The 18,509-nt window shown below is 43.1% G+C and overlaps 1 protein-coding gene across 6 annotated transcripts in view; it reads right to left on the reverse strand.

Moving 5' to 3' along the window:
- Window positions 1-18,170, reverse strand: part of LOC140735965 (pleckstrin homology domain-containing family G member 4B-like) — a 231,519-nt gene extending 213,349 nt beyond the window's left edge. For all 6 annotated transcript variants that reach the window (XR_012100852.1, XR_012100851.1, XM_073061594.1 and 3 more), the window contains exon 1: window positions 17,402-18,170. Coding sequence is in view for 4 of the 6 variants with exons in the window: in XM_073061594.1 (XP_072917695.1) it covers window positions 17,402-17,404 (3 nt within the window). In the remaining 2 variants the exon portion in view is untranslated. The remainder of the gene's footprint in view (window positions 1-17,401) is intronic.
- Between the last annotated feature and the right edge of the window lie 339 nt (window positions 18,171-18,509).

An 18,509-nucleotide genomic window follows, 5' to 3' on the forward strand; every position in this document is an offset into this window, starting at 1 on the left:
TCAGTCTGCGTAACCCTAAGAGCGACCCCAGTATAGCAACACTCTGATCACTTTGATCACCTTGCACTACAATGGACTTTGGGTTTTCTTGTTCTAATTATATTTTTTCTTGTAAATGGACTCAAAATTGTGTAAAATTTGTTTGATTATTGTTTTTCTTCTGAATGCTGCTTAACTGATAAACTGCCCCGTGAAGCAAGTAAGATTTTCATCGCACCTGTACACACATGTATTTGTGCATCTGACAATAAACTTGACTTTGACTTATCAGCTTTAAGTCCTACCATCACAGGAGTTGCTCAATCTCTCTATACCACTCTCACAAATATCTCATACCACTGAAGTTTGTTTATCTCTTTATGTCCCCAAGCATTCAGCACGAATGGTATACGGCTGCATTTACAAAAGATCAGTTTTGCATTCAGTTCTACAGGTATATGCTCTGTGATATTAGAACATAGAACAATACAGCACACTACAGGCCCTTCGGCCCACAATGTTGTGCTTACCCTTAAAGCCTGCCCCCCATATAACCCCCCACCTTTAATTCCTCCATATACCTGTCTAGTAGTCTCCTAAATTAGACTACGCTTTGATGTAGCAGAGTTTTGGTTGAGTTCAAGTGTGATGACTGGGTCACCAGAAATCAACTTGGAGATGGAGTTGCTGCAGTGTATCTGCCTCCACCACTGACTCAGGCAGTGCATTCCACGCACCAACCACTCTCTGAGTAAAAAACCTTCCTCTAATATTCCCTTTAAACTTTCCACCCCTTACCTTAAACCAATGTCCTCTTCTATTGAGCAGTGGTGCCCTGGGGAAGAGGTGCTGGCTGTCCACTCTATCTATTCCTCTTAATATCTTGTATAACTCTATCATGACTCCTCTCATTCTTCTTCTCTCCAGAGAGTAAAGCCCTAGCTCCCTTAATCTCTGATCATAATGCATACTCTCTAAACCAGGCAGCATCCTGGTAAATCTCCTCTGTACCCTTTCCAATGCTTTCACATCCTTCCTATAGTGAGGTGACCAGAACTGGACACAGTACTCCAAGTGTGGCCTAACCAGAGTTTTATAGAGCTGCATAAAACTCTATTTTATATTGCTACTCTATATTACTACATGAATCCTTGGAGATCCCCTGTCATTGCCTCTGAAGCTTGTTTAACATAGTTGTAATACATTCACAATGAATACATTTTTCTAATCCATTCTCAGCTGCTTTAGCTGACCTCTGCCCAGTAGATTCACTTGGTGACAATATCAGGGTCTTGTTTTTTGCCCATTGTAGACAGTCACACAGTCCATCTGCCCTAACATCCTTAAGGTCTCTTTTGTGTCTACAGTGTGTACCTTGGACTAATAACACTTTACAAAACTTATGGTTACATGTGCTGCTTTCTACATAGAAGCAGCCTGTGCTTGCGTCAATAATCAATGTCTTTGTTATTCATATTTGCTCTAATTTTAAGATCTACTTTACAAAATTCAAGATTCAAGTTTATTTATCATGTTGTCATAGAGACACACACAGAAATGCATTATTTGCATTCACAACTAACATATCTAAGAATGTGCTGGGGACTGCCCACAAATTTCACCACACGTTCTGGCGCCATTTTAATATGCCCACAATGTTCGGCAGAACAATACAGAGCACAACAAAACGGAACACAACAAGCAACAAAACAAGTCTTTTTCCTGTCTTCCGCCCTCCGTCCCATCCACACACTTGATCAGTTCTCCAGCTCTGGGCTTCCAACGGTGTGCTGGGCGGCCTGCAAGTGTTACCACACATTCCACTCACAGAGATTCATAAAGCAGGGGCTCCAGCCTACAGGCCTTGACTTCCGGACCTCCAAATTGACCTTCAGGCCTCCATCCTTGGCGTCGACCCCAGGATCTGCCGATCACTGAACAGTAAGCCTCAAACTCCAGTCTGATTCACAAACCCAGTGGGTCATTGAATCCCATTCTTCATTCCTCTTTTATAGTTTTTTTCCTTTTACCATTGAAATCACTTGCTGCTGTGAACTAAAACGCCAGCACTGAATGACTTCCATCTCAATGACAACACAGCTTGATCCCAGAACCGTCTTTTGCGCCATTCCTCCTCTGACCCGACCTTTATATCTTGCCATTTCTCCTGATGTACAGTAATGCAGGCTTGATGTAGGGAAGTTAAACAAAATATATGCAGTGTATTCAAGAGCTCTTCACAAAGGAGTTCCTGAAAAATCTTGTGACAGCCTTGAAGTAAAAGTCATTGTTCAGAATGGAAATGTGAACATGTTATAAGGATTACTTCTATGTTTCCTTAGGAGAAAGAAAAAACTAACAACGACTCCTTGACCTTATGTAGCATTCTTCTCTCAGTAAGCCTTCTGTTGGATTATGTTGTAGAATTGCTATTTGTTTGAGGTGACCACACTGGTTTTTTTTCCTTTGTCTCTGGCTCTTACTTCTTTGTTCTTTCTTCATTCTTGGATCATTTAATAAAATGGTCACAAGAACACTTTAGAAGTTAGGACAAGTGAGCAAAGTTTTGACCACAGTTGTTATTTTATGCATTATTCTTGACTTCCAATGAACCTTTGGATCACAAAAGCATCAGGATCCATCATTTCCCAAGATACGTCATAGAACCAGCAAAAAAAATGTTGACACCAAATAGATTAGAAGTTAGCGCATGCGAGCAAAGTTTTGACCACAGCTGAAATTTTAAGGGAGGTATTTGTTATTTGTCCTTTGTACTATTTATTTACTTTTGTTACCTATAGTGTGCTAATTTTTGAGGTGCACTGTACTGCTTCTGCAAATCAACCAATTTCATGACATACAGTATGCGAGTGATAATAAACTTGATTCTGATTCTAAAGGAGGTGAAGGTAAGTCTGCCAATATTAAAAGGGATAACGTACAGGGCACAAAGTGGGAACCGGGGGATGGAAGGGAACCTCAATGACTTGCGATGCTGGAAGAGGTTACAAAGGGAAAAAGTACTTGGCTGGGAGACAATGCAACTTAGAAGACACGGGGGATGTGACTGCAGACTACGCTTTGATGTAGCGGAGTTTTGGTTGACTTCAAGTGTGATGACTGGGTCACCAGAAATCAACTTGGAGAAGGAGTTGCTGCAGTCTATCATGTGAACAGTGTTAGGATAATCATCTGAAATGTCACTGAAAAGTGAAAAAGCAGAGCAAAGGCAAGCAATGAAAGTTGAAACAAATTCCAAGAAAGATCTGTCAAATGATTTAGCAACCTCTGTGGCTGTGATGTCATTCAGCTGGCTAAGTAACCTATGATTTGAAAGGATTCTCATAAACAGCAAAGCCAGGAAGGAAAAAAAATGCAACCTTTAATTAACCTTTCAAATACTTTCGGCTGCTAAACAATTGGAAAATATGTACATCTATGATTAAGATGGAAATTGAAATAACCAAATGTTTTTTAAAAAATAGTTGTTTTCAAATATTTGCAACCAAATTGCAAACACATCCATGAAGTATTTGTTAGGGTCTATGATATTGAAAGGAAGTACTTATGATAGTGTTTACAATCACTTAGACCTCATGCAACGAAGTGCAAAAATATTGTAGTCATATATAGAGGGATACAGCTCATGAATAGGCCCTCTGCCCACTGTGTCCATGGCAACCATCTACCACCAACTTATACTAGCCCTACATTAATTTGTTTATTCGCCCTACATTCTTGGCTGACCCCACCACAAATTCCAACAGCCATTCATGGTACAAGTAGCACTATACAGCAGCCAACTAACTTCCCAAACCACATGTCTTTGGGATGTGGGAGGAATCCAAGGCATCTGGACGAAACCCACAGGCGAAACAAGAAAACTCCACACAGGTAGTATCCAAGGTCAAACCTGAACCAGGGTCACTGGTGCATTGAGGCAGCAGCTCCTTGTTACAATATTGTGCTGCACTGCGGTCTTTTCATGAGGTAAGTTGATAAGCACCTTAATTCCACATCAATGCAGGTAATTTCCTCCATAGTTGTCCTGGTGTCTGCAAACAATGCTGCCAATCACTGATCACAGCTTAACCTGACAGCAATTTCAGTTCATTGACCGCACACAGCAAAAGCTTCAACATCACTACTGCCACAAAATCTAAGACGCTAGGCTGAATCTAACTCCACTCATCATTACTACCATTGGGGAGGCATTACTAACACATTCAACAATTCAGGAACAGCCTCTTCCCTCTGCCCTCAGATTTCAGAATGGTCCATGATGTAACCTCATTATTCCTTGATCTTTGCTTGCTCTTCTGATATTTTCTCATTTAAGATGAGAGGGAGTAAGTTCAAAGGAGATGTGAGGGGCAAATTTCCTACACAGGAATGTCCTGCCTGTGGACATAGTAAAGGCAGCCACATTAGAAACTTTTACGAAATGTTTAGATAGGCACATGAATGTGAGGGAAATTGAAGCATATGGACGTTGTGCAGGCAGAAGGGGTTACTTGGCTAATTTAATTGATTGAGCTCAATGTTGTAAGCTGAAGGGCCTGTTCCTGTGTTGTATTGTTCTGTATTCTATGTTCTATCTTCATAACTTCATCTCTGTTTCTTACTGAACGTTGTTCATGAAGAAGGCATGGCAGTAATTCTACTTTGTTAGGAATTTGAGAAGATTTGGTAGGCCACCAAAGATTCCTGTAAGTTTCTACAGATGTACTGTGGAAGGCCTTTCTGGCTGGTTGAGTCACCACCTGAAAAGGAGGTTCCAATGTGTAGGATTACCAGAAGCTGCAGAGGGTTGTAGACTCTGCCAGCTCCATCACGAGCACAATCCTCCTCACCATCGACAACATCTTCAAGAGGCAGTGCCTGAACTTAGCACTAAGGATCCTCACCATCCCTCTTCTCATCAGGACTTAAGGGAACGTGTACAGGAGCCAGTCAATGATTCAGGAACAGCTTCTTCCCTCCACCATCAGATTCCTGAACATAAACCCATGAACACTACCTTATTATCCTTATTCTGCTTCATTTACTTATTTGTTTTTTAATTATAACTTATACAGTATTAATTTGTATGTTTTTACCCTATGCAGCTGTCACGAACAACATATTTCACAACAGAAAATAACCCAGATTCTGACACCGTTACAACAGGGTTACATCCCAGAGCTGCTCGTAGCCCGAACAACCACGATATTGGAAATGCAGCCACAGAACAATTTGCCAGGCAGCAGAAGGTGGCCACCGCCCCACAGCAGCTGACTAATTGATTGCAAACACGTGCTACCCATAAGTCGGGTATTCATAACCTGGGGCAAATCTGCTCTGGTCTGAAAAAACAAATTGCTCTCTACTAGATGTAATTGAACTTATTGATTGATGTTCAGGCCCAGCCAACCAAACCGTAGATAAATCAGTGATGCAGAAGACATTATTGAAGACAACAGGGATAGCAAGGTTCATGATAAGGAGTTCACTGGCACTCCCTTCCCCTGCAGAATGAAGACTATTGGCTTTCTATGGATGGAATAGAAATTGTTTTGTTTTGATAAGGGACTGAGGAATTTAATTCTCCCTAAATGGATTACAGATCTCACATTGGTCTGTAAATTTAGAGATGAGGTGAGTGAAGCTATCCACACTGGTTCAGGAGCCTGATGGCTGAAGGGTATCTGTTCCTTAGGTTCCACACCACCAGATTCAGGAACATTTATTACCCTTCATCTATGAGGACCCTGATCCAGCATGGATAACTTCACACCCTACAACTCTAAACTGACTCCGCAATTTATGGACTCACTCTCATGTACGCTACAACTCGTGTTCTCAGGATTGATTTATTTATTGTATTTGCACTATTTGTCTTCTTTTGCACATTGGTTGCTTGTCAGTCTTTGTCTTTGTAGTTCTTCGCTGATTCTATTGTATTTTTTGTTCTACTGTGAATGCCCGAAAGAAAATGAAAGTATATGTATTTTGATAATAAAATTACTTTGAACTTTGAAACACTGTGCTAGACATTATGGAAAGGACTGGAACCAATTGTTTACAAACTAGGATCTTTTTGTCTCCAGAAGACAAACAACATCTTTGCAAATTGTGTGACATACTGTAAGTGAGACAGTGGTCATTTTGTACAAGTGACTCATCTGGACTGGGCAAGGATTTTCTTTGTACAAATCAAATGAATACTGCAGAACAAGCGCTGAGCGTGAGCAAAAAAGTAACTGAGTTCCTGAATGAATTTTTGTTCTCAACAAGAGATAGTGGACCAAAAATTATCAGCAAACATGATCATGCATACTTGTTCCAGGACTATCCTTCTGCTTTGGAACTCAGATTAACAAAGAATAAAGCAGACAGATGAAAGAAAAAGATAGAATATAATCAGTGCAGGGTGTAGCAGTGGATACAAACCAGTCAATTGTTTTAAGTTCTTTTTGTTTAAAGCCCACCCAAAGTACAGCATGCATCCCACTAAGTTAAACAGGACAAGCTCCAATTGTTTAGAAGGTAACTGCAAATACCTGTATATTTTGCACCAGAGAAGCTTAACCCTTCCTGATGCCAGTCCCCTATTTAACATCAGCATGCTAACATGTTGTCCAGTTTCTTTACAGAAAGCAAAGCTCAGAAATGACTGTTGTCAAAACTGGCAGACATGGCTCAATGTTTTCTCTTTAATGTAATGGTTTACAACTCCTACCGGTATTTCTGAATACAACCAGTAGTGACTTGCAAGTAACAGGAGATGAATGTCACCACAATGTTATATCAACCCAAACAAAATATCCTTAGAAACCAAGAGGTAACAGTTCAATTAAGTGTTCTTGCACTCCCGTAAAAAAATCCGTAAATAATTAAATTGAACATTATTTGGTAACAGTTATCTCTTTTCCATACTTCAAAAATGAGGAAAGGTTATCCCAGGAAAATCCTTCCCACCAATGGGCACATCTACAAGGAGTTCTGCCACAATGAAAGCAGCCTCCATCATCAAGGACCCCCACCATCCAGGTCATGCTCTCTTCTCGTTGCCGCTATCAGGAAGGAGGTACAAGATTTTCTATATTTTTCTTCTTCCTTCTGTCCAAGGTAGCAGAATATAACTTTATTTTCATTGCAGAAGCCAATGAGATTGCAGTTCTGCTCCAGTTTATGCAAATTTACAATGCCCGTGGTATGGCTAAATTGATAAAAACCTCTATTTACATGCAGTAAGTGACTTTGATAGTCCATCACACTGAAAGGCCATTGGCAAGCCAGGGTGTAGCATTATTCAGCTGCACATCAGCCCTTGGGAAGAAGTTGTTTTTCAGTCTTATTGTCTTGGCTGAGATGTTTCTGTATCTTCTACCAGATGGCAGGAGATTGAACAGATAGCGGATGGGTCTTTAATGATGTTACGAGCGTGCCATAGGCATTGAGATTTGTAGATTGTCTCCAGTCCGGTAGTTGATTCCCAGTGATGTGCTGAACCATCCTAATCACCTGTTGGTGTGCTTTGTGATCTGTTTTGCTGCAGCTAGAGTACCACACTATCATTCCGTATATCAGTATAGTCTCTATCGCACATCGTTAAAAATTGGCCAGCAATTGTTGGGGCAGATTACCTCTCCCTAAGCCCTTCAGGTAGTATAGTCACTGTTGTGCCTTCCCTACTAGCAAGATTGTGTTGACAGACCAAGACAGCTCCTCGGTGACGTTCACCTGCAAAAGCCTGAAACTGGAGACCCTTTCCACTACCTCACCATTTATGAATCGTGGAGCTTGTTTGGGATCTCTTGTTGTCCTGAAGTCAATTATCATTTCTTTAGTCTTCTGCAAGTTCCTTCTACCTTGTTTTGGCCTTGCACTTTATTGTTTACCTGCACTGCACTTTCTCTGTGTCTGTTACATTTTATTCTACATTGTTATTGCTTTACTTTGTTTTACCTCAATGCACTGTACAATAAATTAATCAGAATGAACAGTATGTAAGACGAGCTTTTCACTGTATCTCACAGTGACAATAACCAATTCCAATTCTAATTCCAGTTCTTCTTTAATATGGAGATGCCAGTACATTTGATTATGTTAATTCTGGGGAAATGGATGTGCAAAACATGAGAACATTGGTTGATGAAGCCTTGTTGTCATAAAAAATTCACCCTCGACAGCCCATGAAGCTTTTCCTTGATGCTACTGTTAGTCCAGATCTAGCAGTCCAGAGATAGAGTCTGACAGTCCAGAATCAGCACATTGATATGGGAATTGTCAAACATAAGCTAGACTTCATTCCTGACAATCGGATTCAGATTCATATTCTGAATCTGAATCTGGCTGCACAGGGTCACTTACAATGATACTGCCTGAACTTTCAAAGAAATGTTTATTACTATAAACAAATCTCAGTATTCACAAACTGGCATGATAAGCTCTGTTTTTTGAACCCAGGTAAATAAACACTAAATCCTTACACCATACTGATGCTTTGCTAGTTCTTTTTTTCAGCTTGTTAAAGAACATATTAATTGTTTTCATTCAAGATATAAATGGAAACCACTTCTGAGCAACTATACATTTCAAGCAGCTGGCCCAACACATTCATGTAATCACGAAGAAGGCACATGAGTAATTCTTTTTCATTAGGAACCTGAGGAGATTTGATATGGCACCGAAGACTTGAGCAAATTTCTATAGATTTACTGTAGAGAGCCTTTCTGGCTGGTTGCATCAGCACCTGGTATGAAGGCTTCAATGCACAGGACTGCAAGAGGCTGCAGAGTGTGGTTGACTCAGCTCCATCACACACACAATACTCCCCATTACTATGGGCATCTTCAAGAGGCAGTGCCTGAAGAAGTACTAAGGATCCTCACCATCTAGGACATGTCCTCTTCTCATTACTATCTTCAGCGAGAACGTACAGGAGCCTGAAGGCACATAATCAACAATTCAGGAGCAGCTTCTTCCCCCTGTCATCAGATTTCCTCTGAGCAGTCTATGAACCTATAAACATTACCTCATTATTCCTATTTTTGCACTATTTATTTAAGACTGTAATTTATAGAAATTTTATGTCTTTGCACTGTATTGTCATATAAGTCAGCGATAATAAATTTGATTCTGATTACTTTTGAGAAGTCCTGTTGGATACTGCACAGTGGTGATGACAGTTTCTGCTGCAAAAATTACATTCAGTTCATAAATACAAATATTTCATCAGTGGTACAGGAGTCATCTGTGTGAGAAATGTCTATCTTTGACTATGATACAAATCTGCTCTCAAATTCCATGTTGGCATTGGGCTGAAATATCACACAACAGGGGTCTCTGTGCCTGAAGATTAGAAGAACCCCACTCATATTGATGTGGAATTTCCAGATAACCATAATATATAGGAGCAGAGTTATACCATTCAGCCCATTGAGTCTTAATTTGTTAGGACGTCAAAGGTTATGGGGAGAAAGCAGGAGAGTGGGGTTAAGAGGGATAATATATCAGCCATGATAGAATGGCAGAGCAGACTTGATGGGCCAAATGACCTAATTTTACTCTTTTGTCTTATGGTCTAAAAAGGAATAATGAGATAGTGTTTAGGGATCCATGGACCATTCAGAAGTCTGATCTTAGAGGCGAAGAAACTGTTTCTGAATCATTGAGTGTGGGCCTTTGAGCTCCTGTATAACCACCCTGATGGTAGTAATGTGAAGAGAGCACGTCTTAGATGCTGAGGGCCCTTAGTGCTAGATGCTGTCTTCTTGAAACACTGCCTCTTGAAGATATCCTTGATAGTGGAGAGGAATCAAACCTCCTGCTCATTCAATCCAAAAAGAGCTAAGGTTGTATTTCAAACACTATAGGCTCAAAGTGCAACCTGGTTCTACCTCACTGAGACCAGGTTTGGAATATCCTGAGCCACAGGCCCAATCACTAGAGCACACCGCGTAAATAGAGTAGCTGGTACCGGGTATAGCAAGGGTGCCAGACTCTCAGGGGTGGTGGGGGTGAAATGGAAAGAGCATGTCACTGGGTATGCTTGGTTACTGGTACTGGAACCAACCAGGGTTAGGGGAAGATTCTGATGCAGAAGATTCCTGGAGTATGGGGTGAAATAGGAATCAGAACAGTAGATATGATGAGACAGAGTCCAGCGGGAATACATGGATCCTGAAGGCCTGGTCCAAGACAATCTTGTCCGCAGCTGGTATCCTGTCCAAGGCACTGAATTGTAGGCCTTCAAAAATTGCCGGACAATTACATAATGACAGTCTTCCCCTTGGATGGCGGAAGACCCGTGACAAAGTCTATGGAGGTGTGTGCTCATAGTCTGTCTTGAACCAGTAGAGGATGAAAGAATCCTTGAAGATGGGTACGGGGCTCCTTGTTCCAAGCGCACACTTCACATACCTGCACGAATTGCCGAACCACTTTCACCATTCCAGGCCACCAGTACCTCCTCCTGATGAACTCAAGGGCTCTGGCAATATCCAGGAGGGCGGCCATTCTTGATGAATACCCCCTATTGGAGTACATGTGGCCTGATGGAACCTGAGACACCAGGCACCATTCTCATGAACCTTCCCTTGCACTTGGGCCTGGCGAACAAGTTTGTCAATTCCCCAGTGGACTGGCACTATCACCCTAACCTGGAGCAAAATAATGGTAGGCTGCTCCCCTCTTTAGGGTTCGTTGAACTGATGAGATAAGGCATTGAGTTTCTGGTTCTTTGACCCCAATCTATAAGTCAGGACAAATTTAAGATGGTTAAAGAAAAGAGACCATCTAGTCTGTTGGGAATCCAGCCTCCTCAAACTAGAGACGCCATTCCTCCAGGCCAACTTAACCATGAGTAATTCCCAGTTCCCAATGTCATAGTTTCTCTCTGCCAGGGAAAACCGCCTGGAGAAAAACACACACAGGTAGCGTTTACTGTCTGAAGGTGACTGTTGAGTGAGCACTGCCCTCACTCCGATGTCTGAGGTATCCACCTCCATGATGAAGGGAAGATCTGGATTAGTGAAACCAGATAGGAGCTGATATGAATCGTTGGTTGAGCTCTGCAAAAGCAGCCTCCACTTCGGCAGTCCAGACAAAAAGGCCTGTGGATTTCTTAGTTAGAGCCATCAGTGGAGCTACATTGAGCTGAAGTTCCTGATGAACTTCCGGTAAAAGTTAGCAACTCCCAGGAATCGTTGGACTTGTTTGACACTGGATGATTGTGGCCACTCTCTGACTGTCTGCATCTTGGTAGGGTCCATCTTGAGATTGCTACTGGAGATGATGAACCCCAAAAATGAAATGGTTGTCATGGGAAATTCAGACTCCTCCAGCTTAACATAAAGTCCATGATTTAGAAGAATCTTTAAAATGTCCTTGATGTGAGAAACATGCTCCTCCGTGGACTTAGAGAAGACTGGGATACCATCCAAGTAGACAAAGGCGTATTATTTATGGAGAGTATCCCAAAGACCGTTGATTATAAGGCCTGACACACTAATGGAGCATTTGCATAACCAGATACTTATTGTGCCCTGTCAGGGCTTTGAATGTGGTTTTCTGCTCATCACCCTTCTTTATGCCGACCAGATGGTATTCACTCTGCAAGTCTAGCTTCATGAGTATTCTTGCCCTTGTAAAATCTCAAAGGCAGTATTCATGAGTGGAAGGGGACAATGAATCTTAACCATTATGTGGTTTAACCCTCCACAGTCAATCCATGGCCATAGGCTCCGGAGGGCCAAATGAAACCCATGGCAAGTGCCTCCTTTACATTCTCTTCCATTCCACTTCTCTCTGGGCCTGAGAGTGCATATAATCGACCCAGCAGAGGGCAGGTACCAGGTAGTAGGTCTATAGCATGGTCATAGGGTCGGTGTGGTGGAAGAGTCAAGGCCTTTCCATTGCTGAAGACCTCTTCCATATCCTTGTAGACGGAAGGGATCTCAGCTGGTTTGAGTACAGGTTTCCCCTGCTATCCGAAGGTAGAACGTTCCTACGAAAACTGTTTGTAAGCCGAAATGTCATAAAGCAAAGAAGCAATTACCATTACCAATTAGCCCCAAAAAATAACCTACCAAATCATACCAAATAACATATAAAACCTAAAATAATACAAAATATAGTAAAAGCAGGAATGGTATGATAAATATACAGCCTATATAAAGTAGAAATATTGTATTTAGGGTGTAGTTTCACTTATCAAAATTGGGAAGACAGCGAGCCAAAATCGATTTGGAGAAAAAAAATTGGCACATACACGCCTATGCACGTACACGCATACATAGGTACATGCGTATGCACATACATGCATGCGCACACAACCACCCGCACAAGGCTTCACAGTCATGGCAGTCTTTTCAGGGTGAACACGTATAAAGCGGGTGTCTTTTTTTGTAAAAGTGAAAATCCTCTTTGGTTAGCGAAAACAGGTACTAATGTAGGTCCTTCGTAACAGTGAGCTGTCATAAAGCGAACATTCGAAAACCGGGCACCACCTGTACTGCAATTTCTTCGGGACTTTCCTTTGAGGACAACACCTGGGGCTTCTTAGGTGGCAGTTTGTTTCAATAGATCTCAAAGTCTCTTCCCTAGATTTGCTAGACTCTTTTATTGAAACAGCGGCCAAATCAGAGTCTAAATCCTCGTCCATGTCCTCAGGTGTCAGCAATGACATGTAACCAATAGTCCTTGTGCTCCCGGAAATAGGCTCCAAGAGTCTGAGCTTAGGAGTCTCTCCTGTAGTCGGGATCAGGCAGCTAGATCCCTTAGGCTTAGTGAAGTGTTCCAGTTGGCTCAGGCACTTCCTTGGTTTTCTCCTGCGATCTCCCCTCTCTCTAGTTCCAGCGTGCCTCCAGCTATACAGGATTGGGACTCACACAGTCCCATTGGCCAGGACCGGCTTGTCTGTCCTTGTGGGCAAGACTAGATCTCCAGAAGGCTTCAGGTTACCTTGCACTGAAGACCACCTCCTTGTTGATCATTGATGTCAGGAGTGTCTGGGGGTCAGAACACCACACTGCAAGCATACCCTCTCACAACGACTGGACCAAGCAATCACTCTGCCCTCTCTCCAGTCCAAAGGTGGGTTGTGCTGGGACAGCCATGGGTACCCAAGGATCAGGGGTATGAGTGGTGAGTCAATGATGTAGAAACTAACATCTCCCACATGATCCTCTATCCTCATCTGCAAGACCACAGTCTGTTACTGGATCTGCCTGGAACCTAGCAGACAGCTGTCCAAGACAGTTACGGGCAGGGCCTGGCTCAACTCGCGCAGCGGTATGTCAAGCTGACAGACAGTTCCTAAGTCCAGAAAATTACCTGCTGCCCCAGAGCCCATAAAAGCCTTCGCCTGCTTCCTGTTCTGACCCCAAGAGATCTTCACCATCAGCGTGAAACCAGAATCCATGGGATTGGGAACAGCGGCTGCTATCATCACAGTCCTCCAGATACTGGATGGTCTTAGTAGTTTCCTGATGGTTTCAGCCTCGAACATTTGGCCCGCAGTAACAGCAGCGCCCACAACTCTGACACCAGGACCTCTCATTAGCTGAGAATCCAGTGCAGCTGACTTACATGGGCAATGACAAGATCTTGAGCAGAAGATGGGCTGGTCATGGTTCAAGGTCAGGGAGTGGAACTCCAATGCGTTGAGGTCAGGCTTGGTCGGGCTAGCCCTCTTCGACCTCCTGAAGTAGTCCCACTTTCGCTCTGCCAGACCATTATTGAAATGAATGGACTGGCCAATCAGAACCTCCAAGTCCTCTGCTGGATCTTCCAAGGCAAGTGGTCTGTGGTGGTATAAAGTGGCCAAGGCTTCCCCATTCGAGCCACTCTTTTGGGACAAGGTCCGAAACTCGGTAGTGTAGTCGACTGCTGACCATTGGCCCTATCAACTAGACGGTCATCAGACGGTCCAAGGCTCGGCTGGCTCCAGCAGGGTGATGAAACACCTTCCTCATGGTAGCCATAAATTCCTCCAATCCAAACAAATCTCCGACCTTTGTTCCCAAAGCGCGTTGGCCCAGGCAGAAGAGAAATAATGAAGGCCACCTTTTCACGCTCCAAAGGGAACCAGGATGGCTGAAGTTCAAACACCAATGAACATTGAGTGAGAAAGTCGCGGCAAAAACCTGGTTCATTGTTGAATGTCTCTGGGGTTGGAAGATATGCTGGCTCCACAGAGCAACCGACAGGCTCTCCTGAACAACTCTGGCTTCCTCCTTGCAAAAGTTGATAAACAGCGAATGGAGGTCACGTAGCTTCAGCCTCGGTCTGGAAATCCTCTCACTGTGGCTGGTCACAGCGGCCCAAGAGACTCTGATACCCTGCTGGATCCATGTTGGCTCAATTGTACTGTGATGAGAGACCTTTACGAGGATGGTTGGGACCCGAATGCTGGAGTATTCGAGGCAAGGATTGAGACACGGTATGAAACTGCAACGAGAACTGAGCACTAAACAAGACACGACAATATCTCTAGTTGAGCTTATGATTGAGCCCTGAATCTCCATTCAGGTACTCTTTACACACTGAAATCCTGGCACCATACATGGTAGGCAATTAGCAGGATGTTCCTGAATCCATTAAGGGGCCGTACCAGCTATCCATACTGTGGAGCGTTATTGTTGAGATTCTAGTTGGGCGCAGTTGGGTGTTTATCGTAATGTAGATTGCTGGGAGAGAACTAGAGCCATCAGATAGTAGGTGAATGGCAGGAATCAGATCTATTATGAAAGCATAAACACAAGAGATTCTGCAGATGCTGGGAATACAGAGCAGCTCCCGCAGTGTTGGAGGGACTCAGCAGGTCATGCAGTATCTGTGGAAGGGAATAGACAGTCGATGTTTCAGGACTGATGAAGTGTCTTGGCCCATAATATCGACTCTGCCTATTCCTCTCTGTAGATGCCACTCTGACCTGCTGATTTCCTCCAGCATTTTGTGTGGATCGCTCTAGTTATGAAAGGAATAGATAGATAGATACTTTATTCATCCCCATGGGGAAATTCAACTTTTTTCCAATGTCCCATACACTTGTTGTAGCAAAACTAATTACATACAATACTTAACTCAGTAAAAAATATGATATGCATCTAAATCACTATCTCAAAAAGCATTAATAATAGCTTTTAAAAAGTTCTTAAGTCCTGGCGGTAGAATTGTAAAGCCTAATGGCATTGGGGAGTATTGACCTCTTCATCCTGAATGGGTATGTTATGAACGCAGTTCAGAAAGTTTGCAGGGATGCCAGGGGGAGGATCTTCTGGAGGAAGGGGTGGCATGGTAGCGTAATGGCTAGCACAACGCTTTACAGTTCGGGCAACACGGGTTCGATTCCTGCCACTGCCTGTAAGGAGTTTGTATGTTCTCTCCATGACCGTGTGGTTTTCCTCTCACAGTCCAAAGACATATCGGTTGGTAGGTTAATTGCTCCTTATAAATTGTCCTGTGATTAGGCTAGGATTAAATCAGGTGGTTGTAGGGTGGCATGGGTCGAAGGCTTGGGGCCTGTTCCATGCTGTATCAAATAAATAAATAAAAATAAAAGGGAGATGGCCTGGTGTTAGGAGGAGTCGAGGACATTGCTAGGAACTGTGCTGAAGTTGTGTATGTTGTGAAGGGTGGAGCCATGAGGGATGGGGGGGGGAGTATTAGATCAGAAGAAACAAAGGTCCTTGGATGGTTGTGTGGAGGTGGGGGTGCGATGGACAAGAGAGAATTTGAAACTCCTGCAAAGCAGGATTGAGGAATTTGGGAACTAGGCAATGGAGAGAGAGAGGGGAGAGGAGATAAAGAGGGTGAAAGAGGTAGTTCGACGGAGGTGGAGAGATTGGCTGAGAAAGAATGAGAGAGGGAGAGGAGAGTTGGTGAGGGAGAGGTTTAGGACAAGGAGAGGGAGAGGGAAATGAAAGGGTGTGAGAAATAGTAAGAGAACGAAAGCTCAGGGAGAGACGGTGAAAGAGGGGACAGGAAGAAGGAAAGAGAGGATGAGAGAGTGAAGATAAGGAAGAGGTATAAAGAGGAAGGAGAAAGTGGAGGAAGAAGGAAGTAAGTTGAGAAAGGGGAAGAGTGCAGCTTGGAATACAAAGATGGTGGTGGTTTTCTTTTTCTTATTTAAAGCATTAGCTGAGGTAGACTGCTGCCAATGAGTTAATGACCTGTCAGAATAGGGTGGACTGTGGCAATGAGGGAGAGGTGGAGGGAGCAGGTTGGGTGCTGTCAGGGGAGTATTGCAAGGAGATCCCATTATAAAGAATCCACAGACTGGAAGCCCAGAGGGTGGCTTTCCACGTGGAGAGGGCTGGCAGTTATGGGCTGGTACTGAAAAAGTTCTGAGGGTATCGGAGACTCGGCAGTGAAGTGTAATGGGCTGTTATTTCTGGCAGGTGCATATTCCCTGGACAGTAAGCTCCAGGTTTCCCTGCAATGAGATGCACAAGGAATGAAGTCAGCACACATTCACCCAATATAAAAATCATGTTGGTGCTGGTGTAGCTAGCCTACGCTGCCCGTACAAAGTGAAGCAACCTGGAGGTGGTCAATGGTGTATTTTTCTCCAGAAAAGAAAAACAGCAGAATGAAATAGAACTTCTAGGCTTTTACAACTTCTGATGCCTACCGGTCAGCATTCCCCGTTGTAGTTCTGCTCATGGGTACAGAATCCACAATTCCCTCTAGCTTAGTAGTGGAGACCAAGCGAGGTTATGGGGCTGCACCTTCTGCATCTTACAGAAGGTCTTATGTGTTAATAGTAACAATATCATTGAGGGCCTGAATCCCCACTGTTAATATTTCAGACACTAGGAACGTCAGAACTTTTGAAGTCAAGAAAAATCAAAATAAAGATTTTGATTTTATCGCGTAAATGGAAGGAGGGTGTGGGTTCGAAAACTTGGCCTGTGGTCAGGCAATACAGCATCTCATGGAGGTTATTGATCTACTTCATCAGATGTAACATTTTATTTACTTAAGATGTACAACCCTTCCCCAAAGATGCTTTAATCAATTCCAATTCAAGATTAAGTTTATTTATCACGTGAACATTGAAACATACAGTGAAGTACTTTGTTTGAGTTAACCGGCAGTATCAATCAACTCTTCTGCTAATCTTGAAACTTCTCAACATTATTCATTTAAATGTCTATCGGAAACCATCATGTTTTAGTTATGTCTAATTTCTTGCAAAAAGAATAGAAATAAGAATTTCTCTGTGATCAATGCAGAACTGATTAAACATTTTGTCTTTAGACTTAATACACAAACACACAGATAACATTTCAAATAGTATTTCTTAATGTAATTACTTCTTACAATCTTGCTTTGATTTTCAAGTAGGTTTTGAACTGTTACTGGGGCTCCAGCACCTTTAATGCAGACTAAGTTTAGAGCTATTTTAGAAGGTGAATAGAAAGACATTTACCATCTTCCTCAGTGTATCGCTGTTATCCCATTGAACAACTGCATTGCTTCAGGATGTATGGTCCGCCCACACTGTCTGCATTCAGAAGAACGAGCCTGTAGTAAGGGTCAGCACTCCCCACTCATAATGATCAAAGTCCTGCATTCAGCCACACTGTCGGGTCTCATCGGAGTCGCAAGCTTGAAGAATGCAGCGTGACGCGAGATGAATTCAGAGTTCTGTTGAGCTCAGAAAAGTGATTTGCAGTGGGAGAAGCGATGCATGAATGTGCCTCCTTCAGTGGACAAGTAGGCTGATAAAAAGGGGAGGGAGAGGAGGAGGTCTGCAAAAATAAATCAGTCTTCAGAAATTCCAAAAGCTCGAACCAGCTGAAATAAAGCTTCAGTTGAACATTTCACTCAAGAGTTGTGTTTGCGAATTCATGATTCTTTAAAGACTGCAAAGGTTTCCAAGATAGGTTTTGCCTGTCCAGGTGAATTAACACGACCCCTCACTTTATTACGCAGAAGTCCACTATTTTCACAGGATACATTAATCTTGCGGCAAATATTTGCACTTGTCATCGAGAGCCCCTGCTCCTCTCAGTTTTGTGGTGCTAGCGTGGTCAGGAAAATGTGTTAAATTCTCCCTTCCACATTGTAAATAGGCACGCAGCTTGTCTAAACACAAAGCCCCTTTCATATAGCACGGCTGGCTTTTGTTTTGCACCTCACAGCTGTAAAAAGCCCTGGATAATTCTGTAATATCTAACACTCTCTTTAGAAGTGCAGCTCTGTCTGAGCTACTGCAGCTCATTAATGCCACTGTACAAACCGGCGCTCCTCTTTTCCACTCATTAAACCAGTAAACCCCACCCTCTTCCCCCCCCCCCCCCCCCCCCCGTCTCCTTGCTAACATTTCCTGGCAAGGGAGCAGCCTCCCTTTCTGTGATACAGCATGAAACTGTTAAGTGCAGCTCCAAAGGATTTGTACTCGAAGAGTTTTTTATGGAAACTTGCCATCTTCTTTGAGGCAACAGCATGAGATAGAGAAACTGGGAGCCGCATGGGCTGTTTACTTTACGGCAGGATTGCAGGACTGTCCCCGGCAGCCTCTGACTGAGTTGGCA

The sequence above is a fragment of the Hemitrygon akajei genome, chromosome 11, assembly GCF_048418815.1.
Source record: "Hemitrygon akajei chromosome 11, sHemAka1.3, whole genome shotgun sequence".
Taxonomy (NCBI): domain Eukaryota; kingdom Metazoa; phylum Chordata; class Chondrichthyes; order Myliobatiformes; family Dasyatidae; genus Hemitrygon; species Hemitrygon akajei.